The 18,254-nt window shown below is 41.7% G+C and overlaps 1 protein-coding gene across 9 annotated transcripts in view; it reads right to left on the bottom strand.

Moving 5' to 3' along the window:
- Nucleotides 1-18,254, bottom strand: part of ldb1a (LIM domain binding 1a) — a 39,936-nt gene that overhangs the window by 14,166 nt on the left and 7,516 nt on the right. The window contains exon 2 of one of the 9 annotated variants that reach the window (XM_014198932.2): nt 16,496-16,578. In XM_014198932.2, the coding sequence (XP_014054407.1) occupies nt 16,496-16,523 (28 nt within the window). In that variant the 5' untranslated portion in view covers nt 16,524-16,578. Of the gene's footprint in view, nt 1-7,665; nt 8,024-16,495; nt 16,697-18,254 lie in introns of those variants that run through there. The other 8 variants (XM_014198964.2, XM_045718904.1, XM_045718864.1 and 5 more) reach the window with 8 other exon arrangements.

Raw genomic sequence — 18,254 nt, 5'->3', positions numbered from 1 at the left:
CAATTTCTCAGTGTGTGTGTGTGTGTGTGTGTGTAAATGATTTTAACTGCCGGGCCAAAAATGACCCTAAGACATTCTTAGTACCCAGGTGGTGTACAGCTTTCATGGAAATATGAACAAAGGCGATGTTCCACTTTTTCTAATGTTGGGGGTCACTCTAGGAAAAGTCATCCAATTTCATGTTGAAAAAATATAATTGAGGGGGTTCTCTCTGCTGTTAAACATAGTGGCGGGTCATTTTTGACCTTTAACCTGTTGGGGCTAGGGGGCAGTATTTTCACGGCTGGATAAAAAAACGTACCCGATTTAATCTGGTTACTAATCCTACCCAGTAACTAGAATATGCATATACTTATTATATATGGATAGAAAACACCCTAAAGTTTCTAAAACTGTTTGAATGGTGTCTGTGAGTATAACAGAACTCATTTGGCAGGCAAAACCCTGAGACATTTTCTGACAGGAAGTGGATACCTGATGTGTTGAATTACCTTTAAGCCTATGCCATTGAAACACACAGGGGTTGATTAATGTTTTGGCACTTCCTATTGCTTCCACTAGATGTCACCAGCCTTTACAAAGTGTTTTGAGTCTTTTACTGTGAGATCTGACCGAACAAGAGCCATGGAACGGTGATGGCCGATTAGACTCTGGCGCGCGAGTTCATGTTGGGTACCCTCGTTCCAATACGTTATAAAAGAGAATGCATTCGTCCACCTTGAATATTATTCATGTTCTGGTTAAAAAAGCCACTAATGATTTATGCTATACAACGTTTGACATGTTTGAACGAATGTAAATATATTTTTTCCCCTCGTTCATGACGAGAAGTCCAGCTGGCTTAGATCATGTGCTAAAAACACGGATCTTTTTGGATATAAATGATGAGCTTTTTTGAACAAAACTACATTCGTTATGGACCTGGGATATCGGGAAGTGACATCTGATGAAGAGAATCAAAGGTAATGGATTATTTACATAGTATTTTCGATTTTAGATCTCTCCAACATGGCCGTTTGTCTGTATAGCAAAGCATATTTTTCTGGGCGCAGTGCTCAGATTATTGCAAAGTGTGATTTCCCAGTAAGGTTATTTTTAAATCTGGCAAGTTGATTGCGTTCAAGAGATGTAAATCTATAATTCTTTAAATGACAATATAATATTTTACCAATGTTTTCTAATTTTAATTATTTAATTTGTGGTGCTGACTTGACTGCCGGTTATTGGAGGGAAACGATATCCTCAACATCAATGCCATAGTAAAACGCTGTTTTTGGATATAAATATGAACTTGATAGAACTAAAAATGCATGCATTGTCTAACATAATGTCCTAGGAGTGTCATCTGATGGAGATTGTAAAAGGTTAGTGCATCATTTTAGCTGGTTTTATGGTTTTGGTGACCCTGTCTTTGAATTGACAAAACATTACACAGCTATTGTCAATGTACTCTCCTAACAATCTAACTTTATGCTTTCGCCGTAAAACCTTTTTGAAATCGGACAACGTGGTTAGATTAAGGAGATGTTTATCTTTCAACGGGTGTAAGATAGTTGTATGTTTGAAAAATTTGAATTTTGACATTTATTTGGTTTCAAATTTGCCGCTCTTGAAATGCACCTGCTGTTGATGGAGTGCACCACGGGGGGGACGCTAGCGTCCCACCTAGCCCATAGAGGTTAAGACAACAAGGGTTAAACACTCCTTAGCTCTTGGAGACCCATTCAGTAAAAGCTATACTAGAATAGCCTGCTGGCAATTTTGCATGCCTTTCTTATACCAATACTATTCTAAAAAAGGATGCAAGCTCTTGTTTGCTGAATGTTTAATACAGCAGCCAATAGAACTCATGGGTAGTTTGAAAGAAAAGCGAAAGTGCAATGGCAGTAGACTATAGCAGTTATTTATTCAGACCCATAACCATTCAATCTTCATGAGGAGAAGTGAAAGCCATCCTATAAATTGGAACGATCCCTAGTCTCTATGGTGAATCAGCTTACACAAATTCGCTTAATTATTTATTTACTAACTAATGAAATAAAATCACACAAATGACACACACAGGATAGATTATACACTGATTATTAACATGATGCAATGAAAAGTCCCTAGAGGACTAACCCAATATGATGGCTGGTTCCACAATGAAAGGGGGAGGGGAACGAAAGACAAAGGAATTCAGCTACCGTACATACAGTTGAATAATACGCTCATCATAAATATGGATATTTAGCACCCTAACAACCGCACATTCAGATATGCAATGTACATATTTACGCTTGTATGTCTTTGTCGTCGCTCTCTGTTGAAATCGCCTGGTCCAATTTCTGGGGAGTCAGTCGACAGAAAGTCTCTGGTTGTGTAATTCTCTGGTTGTCCACCAGAGTTCACCATGACCAAGAGGCTACGACTACAAAGGACCTTCACTCTGTTTGTTTACATTTACATTACATTTTAGTCATTTAGCAGACGCTCTTATCCAGAGCGACTTACAGTAATGAATGCATACATTTCATTTTTTTCATTTCATACATTTTTTTCGTACTTGGCCCCCCGTGGGAATAGAATGGTCAGTGGTCAGGCAGTTTAGAATAGATACCCTAGAGATACCTACAGTGGTGAGAGGAAATGTTAGTCTCTTGTCTTCGGTCGAGTTTCTTAGGCTAACAGTGCATAAACAGCTGCAGACTGAATGGTCCAGTGTAGTCTTCTACGAGAGAGTTTGAGGGTCTTACCATTTTCTGGTATTGTAGTCTTTAAACCATTTCGTAGCGTACTCCGCTCACGCTGCACGTAAACTGGTCTTTAGTTTCAAACCATTACTCAGGTGTGTAGCCACCGCTCCACGCTGTCTGGTCTGGTAGTTTTAAACCATTAACCACCTGTTGGGGCTAGGGGGCAGTATTTGCACGGCCGGATAAAAAACGTACCCGATTTAATCTGGTTATTACTCCTGCTGCCCAGAAACTAGAATATGCATATTAGTGTTTGATTTGGATAGAAAACACCCTAAAGTTTCTAAAACTGTTTGAATGGTGTCTGTGAGTATAACAGAACTCATATGGCAGGCAAAAACCTGAGAAGATTCCATGCAGGAAGTGCCCTGTCTGACAATTTGTTGTCCTTCTAGGGCATCTATCAAAAATACAGCATCTCTGCTGTAACGTGACATTTTCTAAGGCTTTCATTGGCTCTCAGAAGGCGCCAGAAAGTGGAATGAGAGCTCTGCAGTCTCTGGGCGAAAAAAACAGCAGGAGTTTTGAGAGTGGTCAGGCAGGGAACACTGACACTGGTGCACGAGAGGACTCCATGTTTTCCTTTCTCTCTTTGAATGAATACAACATCGCCCGGTTGGAATATTATCGCTATTTTCCGAGAAAAATCGCATAAAAATTGATTTTAAACAGCGTTTGACATGCTTCGAAGTACGGTAATGGAATATTTTTTAAAAAATTGTCACGAAATGCGCCCGCGCGTCACCCTTCGGATACTGACCTCAACGCACGAACAAAACGGAGCTATTTCAATATAACTATGGATTATTTCGAAACAAAACAACATTTGTTGTTGAAGTAGAAGTCCTGGGAGTGCATTCTGACGAAGAACAGCAAAGGTAATCCAATTGTTCTTATAGTAAATCTGAGTTTGGTGAGGGAGTTCTCAGGTTTTGGCCACAGCAATTGCATAAAGGAGTCCTGTATCTATAATTCTTAAAATAATTATGGATTTTGTGAACGTTAATCGTGAGTAATTAAGTAAATTCACCGGAAGTTTGCGGTGGGTATGCTAGTTCTGAACATCACATGCTAATGTAAAAAGCAGTTTTTTGATATAAATATGAACTTGATTGAACAAAACATGCATGTATTGTATAACATAATGTCCTAGGAGTGTCATCTGATGAAGATCAAAGGTTAGTGCTGCATTTAGCTGTGGTTTTGGTTTTTGTGACATATGCATGCTTTGAAAATGGCTGTGTGATTATTTTTGGCAGGGTACTCTCCTGACAATCTAATGTTTTGCTTTCGCTGTAAAGCCTTTTTGAAATCGGACAGTGTGGTTAGATTAACGAGAGTCTTGTCTTTAAAATAGTGTAAAATAGTCATATGTTTGAGAAATTGAAGTTATAGCATTTATGAGGTATTTGTATTTCGCGCCACGCGATTCCACTGGCTGTTGACTAGATGGGACGCAAACGTCCCACCTTGCCCAGGGAGGTTAAAATGCGTTCTAGTTCCGACAGTGCAGCAATATCTAACATGTAATCTAACAATTACACAACAACTACCTAATACACACAAATCTAAGTAAAGGAATAAGAATATATACAGTACTGTTCAAAAGTTTGGGGTCACTTAGAAATGTCCTTGTTTTTTTTAATAAAAGCACATTTTTGCCCATTAAGCCATTTTTCCACAACTTTGGAAGTATGCTTGGGGTCATTGTCCATTTGGAAGACCCATTTGCGACCAAGATTTAACTTCCTGACTGATGTCTTGAGATGTTGCTGAAAATATATCCACATAATTTTCCTACCTCATGATGCCATCTATTTTGTGAAGTGCACCAGTCTCTCCTGCAGCAAAGCACAGTCACAAAATGATGCTGCCACCCCTGTGCTTCACGGTTGGGATGGTGTTCTTTGGCTTGCAAGCATCCCCCTTTTTCCTCCAAACATAACGATGGTCATTATGGCAAACAGTTCTATTTTTGTTTCTTTAGACCAGAGGACATTTCTCCAAAAAGTACGATCTTTGTCCCCGTGTACAGTTGCAAACCGTAGTCTGGCTTTTATATTGCGGTTTTGGAGCAGTGGCTTCTTCCTTGCTGAGCGGCCTTTCAGGTTATGTCGATATAGGACTCGTTTTACTGTGGATATAGATACTTTTGTACCCGTTTCCTCCAGCATCTTCACATGGTCCTTTGCTGCTGTTCTGGGATTGATTTGCACTTTTCGCACCAAAGTACGTTCATCTCTAGGAAACAGAACACATCTCCTTCCTGAGCGGTATGACGGCTGCGTGGTCCCATGGTCCCATGTGGAGGTCTACAATTTATTTTTCCTGAGGTCTTTGCTGAGATCTTTTGATTTTCCCATGATGTCAAGCGAAGAGGCACTGAGTTTGAAGGTAGGCCTTGAAATACATCCACAGGTACAGCTCCAATTGACTCAAATGATGTCAATTAGCCTATCAGAAGCTTCTAAAGCCATGACATCATTTTCTGGAACTATCCAAGCTGTTTAAAGACACAGTCAACCTAGTGTATGTAAACTCCTGACCCACTGGAATTGTGATACAGTGAATTATAAGTGAAATAATCAGTCCAGTATCTGGATAATGTGTGTGAAATGCTTGCTAATGTAAACTCAGCAAAAAAAGAAACATCCCTTTATCAGGACCCTGTCTTTCAAAGATATTTGGATTTTTACAAATTTACTTCACAGATCTTCATTGAAAAGTGTTTAAACACTGTTTCAACCACAGTGTTTGAAAAACAAGTTAATGACTGCAACATAAGTGTATGTAAACTTCCCACTTCAATTGTAGTAAGCTAGCTAACTATAGCTACTGAAACAGATGTCAGTTTGCTATGTTTTCGGGGAAGAACATTGTTTGCATCCATGTAGGTGTAGGTGCACGAGACAACTTTACCAGCATCATAGCATACGCATCGATGAATCGTTGTGACAGTGTAATCAATGTGTAATAACTACGTAAAAAATGTATGAACGCGTTAAATTATTATGTGACGTGCAGTGATATTCAGGTCCTGATTGGTCAATAAGCTTATTTGACACGTCAAAGACCCAAACGGCGTTCCACAGAAATCCTGGTTGAGAATGAAACGACTGAACAAACGTACAATGTAAGCAAAAAATAAATAGGTTTTGATTATGTTTTGGGGACATACGGTAATGGGGACAAACGTAAACAAAATAACTTTTTGGTCAGTGTGGTGTGTGTGTAACCTTTATTTAACTAGGCAAGTCAGTTAAGAACAAATTCTTATTTACAATGACGGCCCAGACGACACAGGGCCAATTGTGCGCCACCCTATGGGACTCCCAATCACAGCTGGATGTGATACAGCCTGGATTCGAACCAGGGACTGTAGTGGCGCCTCTTGCGCTGAGATGCAGTGCCTTAGACCGCTGCATCCATGTGTGTGTAAACTATTTAACCGTACTAGAATTCTTAAGATTATCAGTATTGGTTTTTTTGGCAAGGAAAATATCAGATATCAGCCAAAAATGTCATATCTGTGTATCACTCCTAACAATACATGCAAATCCCCCAAAAAGTAAGAAAGGAACTATGAAATATTAGAAAGAGCAATGTCAGAGTCCGGAATATACATGTATATGATGGTTTGTATATACATTATGGACAGTACATGAATAGAAAAGGTGTACAGCAGTGGTTATATGGGATGAGCCTCGACTAGAATACATTAAGTAAGCAATTCACTGTGAGGTAGTAATCGTCGCATGTGACAAATAAAATTTGATTTGAGTATCTACGTATGAAGTGTGTAAAACTCAAAACACTCGCCGTCTGATGGCCCATATATAGAAGGGGTGACAGACCTCTCCCCTCTTCTCCAGATGATAGCCTGTATATATGTGTGTGTTTGCCATCTTGGAGTGGGGTGAAGTTGTCCCTACTACAGAAACTGATCTAAGGTCTGCTTTGAATGTTCCCCTCAATGGGATTTGGGGAGGATGAGCTGATCCTATATCTGTTACGTTGGGCCTACATGACAATTTCCCTAGCCCTACAGATATGATTGGAGATGGTTGATTAACACTCCCCTTGTGCTTTTCACTGAGATTTAACCCCACACTAGTGGCTCACCAGTGTTTTTTAAATGAAAGCTCAAGTGTAATTATGTTTCCATCAGGAGTGTGACACTACATACTTTTTGTTTTGTAAGGTGTTAAAGTTAACATGTAGCGATTGTTATGCAAATGCACGCTAAAAAGTAACGTTACCCAGAACCTGGGCTTGGCCCCAAGTCTGAGGAAAGGTCCGCCGGAGCCATGCACGGCCCAGTGAGACACAGGTGACGGCCCGCGTAGGGATCGAAACAGAAAAGTCTGAGCCTTTTGGGTAAAACCTCATTGGAAATACACCATCCATGTTTTGCTATGGAAGACGGTGCCACACTACAGAATATGAAACCACCATGGTTTGAACGATAATTTAATCCCCTAAAATCGTCCATTGATTTGAGGGTTAAAAAAGAAATGCAGCATAATTATATCGTTAGCATAAAAGACAATGGAAGTCACAGAGCTGAGAACTTGTAGCAGCCAACTACATGGTGAATTCCTCATTCATTGTCTTGATTAATACTAAAGAATGAGATCAACTGAACAAAAGGTTTGACTGATGCTGATGACAAGCTAGCTACAACAGCAGCAAGATTGTCTTGACCAGTGTGGCAGTGAATAGCTAACTGGCGTTAGCCAATGCTAAACTAGCTAGTGTGGCAGTGAATAGCTAACTGGGGTTCGCCAATGCTAAACAAGCTACCTATAACGTTAGTTAGCTGCACGGACCACACTTGAAATGTGCCTTATAATAATATAATTGCTACTTAGATTGTAACAAGGCAAGTTAGTAACTAGTATAGTTAATTGCTAACTTTAATCCACCATACCTGCACAGAATGATTCACCGAAACGCGGTGTTTTTTCCAACAGTAACAGCACTGCTCGGTGTTAGCAGGCTAGCTTGGTTGCTAGCCGTACCAATTTGGAGCACCTTCAGCGTAGTCGTTATTTCCGTTTTCCTCTCCGAAACAAAACGAAAAGCAAAACAAAAGTTAAAGCGAATGAGTACTTCCTCGGTCTCGTTATTTTTTCACTTACAAAGTCGCGTTTTTTTTAAGCAACCCAGATGTTGAAAAGTGGGGATCTAGGCAGCTAGGGACGGAGCCAAACCCTTTGTTCCTAACCAGACGCGAACAATGGCCCCGTCTCTTACGTTTCTCCTCCCTGCTTGCGTAAACATTCCCTCTGCAGAATGGGCTCCCCAATCGTGTTTAATCGAAACGTAATCCGCCTTTACAACCCCCCCTATTCACAAACTAATAGCTATCTAGTAAAGCTTTAAACATTTGCTATGAATTGTAGGTGTATTAAAATAAATAATACAGTCAGTATCTAGCTAGCCTTTTAAAAACAATCACATTCACTGCCTCTCATTCAGTCAGTACTATGATGCATATAATTAATGCAGAGAAAAAGTTTGAGTGTAGCACCTTATCACACATTGACTGATCAAAGAAGTTCAGCTTAAAAATATGCATCTAATAAATTGGGTAATTGGTCAACATTGGTGACACCTTTAGGACAAAACCTGGCAACAGCTCAAGGCACACAAAGTAGTACTCTTACACTAGAGGCCTGACACTACGGCTCTGAGTGATGAGCTGATAACACCTCAGACAGTGCTGGAGTTCAAACCAAATGTGCGAGCACTGGTTGGTCGGCCCAATTTTAGGTAGTATGTACATGAGTGTATAGTTAAAGTGACTATGCATATATGATAAACAGAGAGTAGCAGCAGTGTAAAAAGAGGGTTTGGGGGGACAATGTAAATAGTCTTGGTAGCCATTTGATTTGCTGTTCAGGAGTCTTATGGCTTGGGGGTAGAAGCTGTTTAGAAGCCTCTTGGACCTAGACTTGGTGCTCCGGTACCGCTTGCCATGCGGTAGCAGAGAGAACAGTCTATGACTAGGGTGGCTGGAGTCTTTGACAATTTTTAGGGCTTTTCTCTGACACCGCCTGGTATAGAGGTCCAGGATGGCAGGAAGCTTGGCCCCGGTGATGTACTGGGCCGTACGCACTACCCTCTGTAAGTAAGTGCCTTGCGGTCGGAGGCCGAACAGTTGCCATACCAGGCAGTGATGCAACCCGTCAGGATGGTCTCGATGGTGCAGCTGTAAAATAATTTGAGGATCTGAGGACCCATGCCAAATCTTTTGAGTCTCCTGAGGGGGAATAGGTTTTGTCATACCCTCTTCACAACTGTCTTGGTGTGCTTGGACCAGGTTAGTTTGAACTTGAAGCTTGAAGCTCTCAACCTGCTCCACTACAGCCCCGTCGATGAGAATTGGGGCGTGCTCGGACCTCCTTTTCCTATAGTCCACAATCATCTCCTTTGTCTTGATCATGTTGAGGGAGAGGTTGTTGTCCTTGCACCACAAGGTCAGGTCTCTGACCTCCTCCCTATAGGCTGTCTCATCGTCGTCGGTGATCAGGCCTACCACCGTTGTGTCATCAGAAACTTCATGATTGTGTTGGAGTCGTGCATGGCCGTGCAGTCATGAGTGAACAGGGAGTACAGGAAGGGACTGAGAATGCACCCCTGAGGGGTAACCGTGTTGAGGATCAGTGTGGTGGATATGTTGTTACCTACCCTTACCACCTGGGGGCGGCCCGTCAGGAAGTCCCAGGGTCCTTAGCTTAGTGATGAGCTTTGAGGGCACTATGGTGTTGAACTCTGAGCTGTAGTTAAATGAATAGCATTCTCACGTAGGTGTTCCTTTTGTCCAGGTGTGAAAGGACAGTGTGGAGTGCAATAGAGATTACATCATCTGTGGATCTGTTGGGGCGGTATGCAAATTGAGGTGGATCTAGGGTTTGTGGGATAACGGAGTTGATGTGAGCCCTGACCAGCCTTTCAAAGCATTTCCTGGCGACAGACGTGAGTGCTATGGGTCGGTAGTCATTTAGGCAGGTTACCTTAGTGTTCTTGGGCACAGGGACTATGGTGGTCTGCTTGAAACATGTTGGTATTACAGACTCAGACATGGAAAGGTTGAAAATGTCAGTGAAGACACTTGCCAGTTGGTCAGCGCATGCTCAGTGTAAACGTCCTGGCAATCCATCTGGCGCTGCGCCCTTGTGAATGTTGACCTCTTTAAGGTCTTACTCACATCGGCTGCGTAATGCGTGATCACACAGTCGTCTGGAACAGCTGGTGCATGCTCTCATGCATGTTCTCATGCATGTTTCAGTGTTACTTGCCTCAAAGTGAGCATAGAAGTAATTTAGCTCATCTGGCATGCTCGTGTGACTGGGCAGCTCTCAGCTGTGCTTCCCTTTGTAGTCCTTAACCTGTTGGGGGTAGGGGGCAGTATTTACACGGCTGGATAAAAAACATACCCGATTTAATCTGGTTACTACTCCTGCCCAGTAACTAGAATATGCATATAATTATTGGCTTTGGATAGAAAACACCCTAACGTTTCTAAAACTGTTTGAATGGTGTCTGTGAGTATAACAGAACTCATATGGCAGGCAAAAACCTGAGAAGATTCTGAACAGGAAGTGGCCTGTCTGACAAGTTGTTGTTTATCTTGGCTCTTTTTATTGAAGACTGAGGATCTTTGCTGTAACGTGACACTTCCTACGGCTCCCATAGGCTCTCAGAGCCCGGGAAAAATCTGAATGATATCGAGGCAGACCCAGGCTGAAACACATTTGCGCGTTTGGCAAGTGGCCGATCAGAGGACAATGGGCTTAGGCGCGTGCACGAGTCGACCCCGTGCTTTATTTTCTTTCGTCTTTTTACCTAAGCGCAGATTCCCGGTCGGAATATTATCGCTTTTTTACGAGAAAAATGGCATAAAAATTGATTTTAAACAGCGGTTGACATGCTTCGAAGTACGGTAATGGAATATTTAGAATTTTTTTGTCACGAAATACGCCGTGCTCGTCACCTTTCTTTACCATTCGGATAGTGTCTTGAACGCATGAACAAAACGCCGCTGTTTGGATATAACTATGGATTATTTGGGACCAAACCAACATTTGTTATCGAAGTAGAAGTCCTGGGAGTGCATTCTGACGAAGAACACCAAAGGTAATCAAACTTTTCTAATAGTAAATCGGAGTTTGGTGAAGGCTAAACATGCTGGGTGTCTAAATAGCTAGCCCTGTGATGCCGGGCTATCTACTTAGAATATTGCAAAATGTGCTTTCACCGAAAAGCTATTTTAAAATCGGACATATCGAGTGCATAGAGGAGTTCTGTGTCTATAATTCTTAAAATAATTGTTATGCTTTTTGTGAACGTTTATCGTGAGTAATTTAGTAAATTTTTAGTAAATTCACCGGAAGTTTGCTAGTTCTGAACGTCACATGCTAATGTAAAAAGCTGGTTTTTGATATAAATATGAACTTGATTGAACAAAACATGCATGTATTGTATAACATAATGTCCTAGGGTTGTCATCTGATGAAGATCATCAAAGGTTAGTGCTGCATTTAGCTGTCTTCTGGGTTTTTGTGACATTATATGCTAGCTTGAAAAATGGGTGTCTGATTATTTCTGGCTGGGTACTCTGCTGACATAATCTAATGTTTTGCTTTCGTTGTAAAGCCTTTTTGAAATCGGACAGTGTGGTTAGATTAACGAGAGTCTTGTCTTTAAAATGGTGTAAAATAGTCATATGTTTGAGAAATTGAAGTAATAGCATTTCTAAGGTATTTGAATAACGCGCCACAGGATTCCACTGGCTGTTACGTAGGTGGGACGATTTCGTCCCGCCGACCCTAGAGAAGTTAATAGTTTGCAAGCCCTGCCACATTAGACGAGTGTCGAAACCGGTATAATACGATTCGATCTTAGTCCTGTATTGATGCTTTGCCTGTTTGATGGTTCGTCAGAGCGCATAGCTGGATTTCTTATGAGCTTTCGGATTAGAGTACCGCTCCTTGAAAGCGGCAGCTCTACCCTTTAGCCCAGTGTAAATGTTGCCTGTAATCCATGGCTTCTGGTTGGGGAATGTACGTACAGTCACTGTGGGGACGACGTCCTCGATGCACTTATTGATAAAGCCAGTGACTGATGTAGTTTACTCCTCAATGCCATCGGAAGAATCCTGGAACATATTCCAGTCTGTGCTAGCAAAACAGTCCTGTAGTTTAGCATCTGCTTCATCTGACCACTTTGTTTTTGATTGAATCACTGGTGCTTCCTTCTTTAATTTTTGCTTGTAAGCAGGAATCATGAGGATAGAATTATGGTCAGATTTGCCAAATGGAGGGCGAGGGAGAGCTTTGTACGCGTCTCTGTGTGTGGAGTAAAGGTGGTCCAGAATTTAACATGCTGATAGAAATTAGGTAAAACTGATTTAAGTTACCCTGCATTAAAGTCCCCGGCCACTAGGAGCGCCTCCTCTGGATGAGAGTTTTCCTGTTTGCTTATGGCAGCATGCAGCTCATTGAGTGCGGTTTTAGTGCCATCATTGGTCTGTGGTGGTATGTAGACAGCTACGGAAAATACAGATAAAAACTCTCAAGGTAGATAGTGTGGTCTACAGCTTATCATGACATACTCTACCTCAGGCGAGCAAAACCTTGAGACTTCCTTAGATATCGTGCACCAGCTGTTGTTTACATATATACTTAGGCCCCCGCCCCGTGTCTTACCAGAGGCTGCTGTTCTATCCTGCCGCTAGAGTGTATAACCCACCAGCTGTATGTTCTTAATGTCGACATTCAGCCACGACTCGGTGAAACATAAGATATTACAGTTTTTAATATCCAATTGGTAGGATATACGTGCTTTCAGTTCGTCCCATTTATTTTCCAGCGATTGAACATTAGCTAGCAGGATGGAAGGCAAGGGCAGATTAGCCGCTTGTCACCTGTTCTTTACAAGGCACCCTGATCCCTGCAAAAACTCTGTTTCCTTCTCCAGCGAATGACAGAGATCTGGGACTGGTCGGGTGTCTGTAGTATATCCCTCCCTTCCGACTCATTGAAGAAAAACTCTATCTAATCTGAGGTGAGTAATCCCAGTTCTGATGTCCAGAAGCTCTTTTCGGTCATAAGAGACGGTAGCAGCAACATTATGTACAAAACAAGTTACAAACAACGGGAAAAAACAAACAAAATAGCATGGTAGGTTAAGAGCCGATAAGACAGCAGCCATCCCCTCCGGCGCCATCTTTGAGTTACTTATGAACAGAGTTGGAAAAAGTACTCAAATGTCATACTTGAGGAAAAGTAAAGATACCTTAATATAAAATGACACAATTAAAAGTAACCCAGTAAAATACTACTTGAGTAAAAGTCTGAAAGTATCTGATTTTAAATGTACTTTAAGTACAGTGGTGGAAAAAGTACTACATTTTCATACTTGAGTAAAAGTACAAAGTAAAAGAAAATGCTATACATCAAATTCCTTATATTTAATAAACCAGATGGCACAATTTCCTTTTTTATAACTTTTTTTGACAGCCAGGGGCACACTCCCAACACTCAGACATAATTTACAAAGGAAGAATTTATGTATCGTGAGTCCACCAGATGTGAGGCAGTAGGGATGACCAGGGACATTCTCTTGATAAGTGTGTGAATTGGAAATTCTTCCTGTACTGCAAAGCATTCAAATTGTAACTAGTACTTTTGGGTGTCGGGCAAAATGTATGGAGTAAAAAGTACATCATTTTCTTTAGGAATGTAGTGAAGTAAAAGTAAAAGTTGTCAAAAATATAAATACTAAATTAAAGTACAGATACCACAAAAAACTACTTAAGTAATAATATTTTAAAGTACTATACCACTGCTTATGAATGAGCGTGGCTCACTACACTATGAGCTCCTGACCTGGACTGCACCCCATCACCATTGTGTTGTCAGAGGCAGAGGTAATATACGGATCTACTGGCAGTGGCCTCACACACAGAACAAAGCCATGGGAGACACTATATGGCAAACATTCCCTAGGAAAAAATAAAGTTAGGAGGGATGGAAGGTGGGAATAAAGGAAGGGGGATGTAAAGGGCAGAGGAAAGTAGCATTTTGTATAATGGAAACAGGAATGAGAATTCAACTACTAGCCTAATTCCAGGCCTGATTTTTGTCCCGTGAGAGGCATGTGATCAGTCACGCCTAACTAACTGTTGCCTTCTGTAGAGGGAGAGATTGAGAGCGAGAGAAAGAAGAAAGAAAGAAAGAAAGAAAGAAAGAAAGAAAGAAAGAAAGAAAGAAAGAAAGAAAGAAAGAAAGAAAGAAAGAAAGAAAGGAGAGAGAGCTGGAGAGATGGAGAAGGAGAGTGTGAGGGAACAAAAGAGGGCAAGAGAGGAGATTTGTGAAACAGCATCCCCCTCTACTAAACCAGCTGAAAAACAGCTTGTCCTTTCTTTTGACCGTGGAGCCAAATAAGATTTTATTTTTTAATTGAACCTTTATTTAACTAGGCAAGTCAGTTAAGAACAAATTCTTATTTACAATGACGGCCTACCCCGGCGACACTGGGCCAATTGTGCACCCAATCACGGCCGGATATGACACAGCCTGGATTTGAACCAGGGACTGTAGTGATGCCTCTTGCACTGAGATGCAGTGCCTTAGACCGCTGCACCACTCAGGAGCCCAAAATAACTGACAGTGCGATATGTTACTGGTGGATAAAAGCCCACAGGAGGACAGATCTAGTCTCAGCAGCACTATGCTGGAAAGCAGAATACTGTAAACATATGCACGTACACGCATACACAGCTGCACTACGGTAGGGCTGCTGCTATCAGGCTCAATAGAGACAACAATGTGTGTGTGTGTGTTCCTGTGTGGGTGTGTGTTTGCCTGCGTGTGTGCTGTGTGTCCGTGAGAGTTCTTGGAAACAGCGGTACAATGTGCTTCTATGCCAGAACAGCCTGTTAAAGCCAGTAATCCCTATGCCCTCCACTGTGCCATTGTGTTTCCTGTACAATAGACACATTATCTATAGGGGGCACTATACACAAACATTTTAGAAATCATGACAAGTAGGAAACATGATTTGGTGCCCTCTTGTGATCCTCCTGAATACCTCCTAACTTCACTCTGCTCCATCAACCATCTGTGTCAAATCAGAACGCTTTACATAATTTAGTTTTATTCGACTGGAATACTGATGGAATTTACATCCTTGAATGTGGCAGGTAGCCTAGCGGTTAAGAGTGTTGGACCAGTAATTGAAAGGCTGCTGGTTCAAATCCCCGAGACGAAAAAGGGAAAATCTGTCAATGTACCCTTGAGCAAGGCACTTAACCCTAACTGATGCTGGAAGTCGCTCTGAATAAGAGCATCTGAATGACTGTAATGTAAAATGTAATTCCCCATGGGGAATTCATATTGAAACTCAGACGGTCCAGGTTGAAACACAGACAGACCTTGTTCAAAAAAGGGCTCACTATAGTCTCATTAACAAGCCATACCACTCAAACCCTGCACTCTCAGTGTTTCCTGTAAAAGGTTAGGCAGAGCTGATGATGGCCTCTGCTGTGTTCTTCACTGGCCAACAGGCTTTCATCTACAGAGATCTGGGTCATGCTCATTTATAGGGCACACAATGGAAAATGTTTTGTAATGGCAATCGGAAATTAGCATTTGTTTTTGGGATGAGCATTTGTTAATGTTATGTTCAGGTAGTCTCTGTTTCAGTCGACTTTCTTCCATTTGGTGACTATTGATCATGACCCTGCTGTAAGATAGCAAATTGTCCCCGCCAATGGCTGTTTTGACTTGACAGGCAGGAGTGTTAGGGCAAATTCCATTAGGCAATTAATGAACATTGAATTAAGAAGATTTATTTTATTTTAATTCACTTCCTGAAGGGACTGACGTTGACTCTCCAACCCTGGTAGGCATCGTGCTTGTTCTGAATATAGTGATTCAGACTTGGACAGACTTGAATTTGCACAGGAAACTGACCATGATAAGATACTGATACATATAAGAGATTGAGGTGAACTGTACAAAATGTCAGACTGACCGTTTCACAGTAATAATGCCCATATGTACACACTTTTCTCTCTCTCTCTCACACACACACACACACACACACACACACACACACACACACACACACACACACACACACACACACACACACACACACACACACACACACACACACACACTCACACACACACACACACACACACACACACACACGGTGTGTCTTCTTGTGACGATCAGAGAAAGGTAAAGAATAGAGACAAAGGGTATTGATGAAGATATCGATCAAGCTCAGACTAAGTTACAGTTAGTAACCACTTAGTAAGCAACAAATAGACGAAGCTGCCAGAGAGAGAGTGACAATCAAATGTGCGCGCACGCGCATGCGCACACACTCACACAAACCAGACACACCTCCATAAGGAACAATGTTGTTCTGAGGGCACAGGAGCATTCCACTGACTCAAACTTGTCCGAGCAAGAAAACGTTGTGTCATTCAACATGGGGGAAAGACGTATGCGTGTATGTAGGAAACGTGCGCTCGTAATAGCTAGTGAGCGCTAGTAGCCGTTGTGCAGTCTTGCTGAGAAATAAAGTGCACTGAATATTGAGTGAGGAACACACTGTAAACCAGTTGCTGGACTTTACCTTTACAGCAGAAAAGACACACGAGAGAGAGACAGAAGACAGAGAGAGCAATAGAGAGTGAGAGAGCAGAGAGACAGAGAGCGAGACATGGTGAGACTTACCAGGGCAAGCGCAGCCTCCAACAGACATCTTCTCACATGTTGTAGGTCTCTGCTCTGCTGGAAACAGCCGCCTCCAGTCCTCCCTCCGTATGCAAGGATACACATGCAGAGAGAGAGCAAGAAACAGAGGAAAGTGAGATAAAAGGGTTAGAAGAACAGGACATATAATGACACGTAAAACAGGATCGGAGCTCTCCCTTTCTAGCTCGATTTAACAATCAGGAAGTAGGAAATATACTGCTCTGGTTGGTTTATTAATATGCAAATTGCAATCCTCGTGGGCAGAGATAAATGTGAGGGGGGGGGGAGACACGAACCATAGCTCTCTTGAAATCGTTTATTGTGGCAAAGATATCAGTAATTTTGTGTATACAGGGCAACAGATATGCTTGCACAGGGCAACAAGAGAGGGCAATCTTCTGTTTTTCAAAACGTATGATGTGCAGAGGCTATGCTTTGCAAACATTGAACGGCCATTGCCTGCTCTGGTATGTAATTGGTGATCTAAATGTCAGTGCCGGTTGGTGCCGTTTAAGAGGAGGGTGGATGATAATTTTTGGAGCATGGCCTTATTTCTAATAAAGTATATTGGATGACTGTCATTCATATTCCATTCACTCAGCTCAACATAACATCGATAGGTTTAGGCTACTACATGATACTCGAATTTTCCCTGTACCCATCATGAGGTTGCTACAACCTAGCCTATGAACGAAGGTTTACAACATAGGTGCACAGGTCGAGAGAATTTTTTGCAATCAAGGTGACAGACAGTGACACATTCAATACCGCCTTGCACACGCTTGCCTGCATCTAGCTCATCTAGCTGTAATCATTAGTCCAACAGCTGCAAATGAGAGGTTCTATTGGACAAATTCAGGTATGTTTATCCCCGTTTCGTTCCCTTTGCTTCCGTTTAAGAAACATTTATTCAACAGAATTGGCAGAATGAATACACCCCAGATCACATGCAAACACAATTCACTTTTATAGTAGCCACAAAACATCATGATCACTTCACTCGTTGTATATATAATTCCTTCTCGCAACTATCTACTCACTCTCCTCCTCTCACCTTTTCCCTTCGCATGTGGACTTCAGTGCACAACACATTAGCTGTCTATGACCAGGTAAAAAACATTTCCAAGACAAACCTTCAAATTATGACCGCTAACCGCAACACACAGCCTACATCATTATCACCATATTATCCAATGTCACAGTTATATCCAATGTCACGCCCTGATCATAGAGAGCCCTTGTTTCTCTATGGTGTAGTAGGTCAGGGCGTGACTGGGGGGTATTCTAGTTTAATATTTCTATGTGGGGGTCTAGTTTATTATTTCTATGTTGGTGATTTGTATGATTCCCAATTAGAGGCAGCTGGGAATTGTTGTCTCTAATTGGGGATCATATTTAGGTAGCATTTTTCCCACCTGTGTTTGTGGGATATTGTTTTGAGTTAGTGCATGTAGCACCTCTGAAGTCACGGTTTGTTGTTTCTTTATTTGTTTTGTTCAAAGTTTCACTTAATAACCTCTAGGGGCTAGGGGGCAGTATTTTCACGGCCGGATGAAAAACGTACCCAATTTAAACAGGTTACTACTCTGGCCCAGAAAATAGAATATGCATATTATTAGTAGATTTGGATAGAAAACACTCTGAAGTTTCTAAAACTGTTTGAATGGTGTCTGTGAGTATAACAGAACTCATATGGCAGGCAAAAACCTGAGAAAAAATACAAGCAGGAAATGAAAAT

Source organism: Salmo salar, chromosome ssa01, assembly GCF_905237065.1.
Source record: "Salmo salar chromosome ssa01, Ssal_v3.1, whole genome shotgun sequence".
Lineage (NCBI taxonomy): Eukaryota > Metazoa > Chordata > Actinopteri > Salmoniformes > Salmonidae > Salmo > Salmo salar.
Note: the sequence above shows the minus strand (reverse complement) of the source record. Positions and strands in the feature narration are given on the sequence as shown.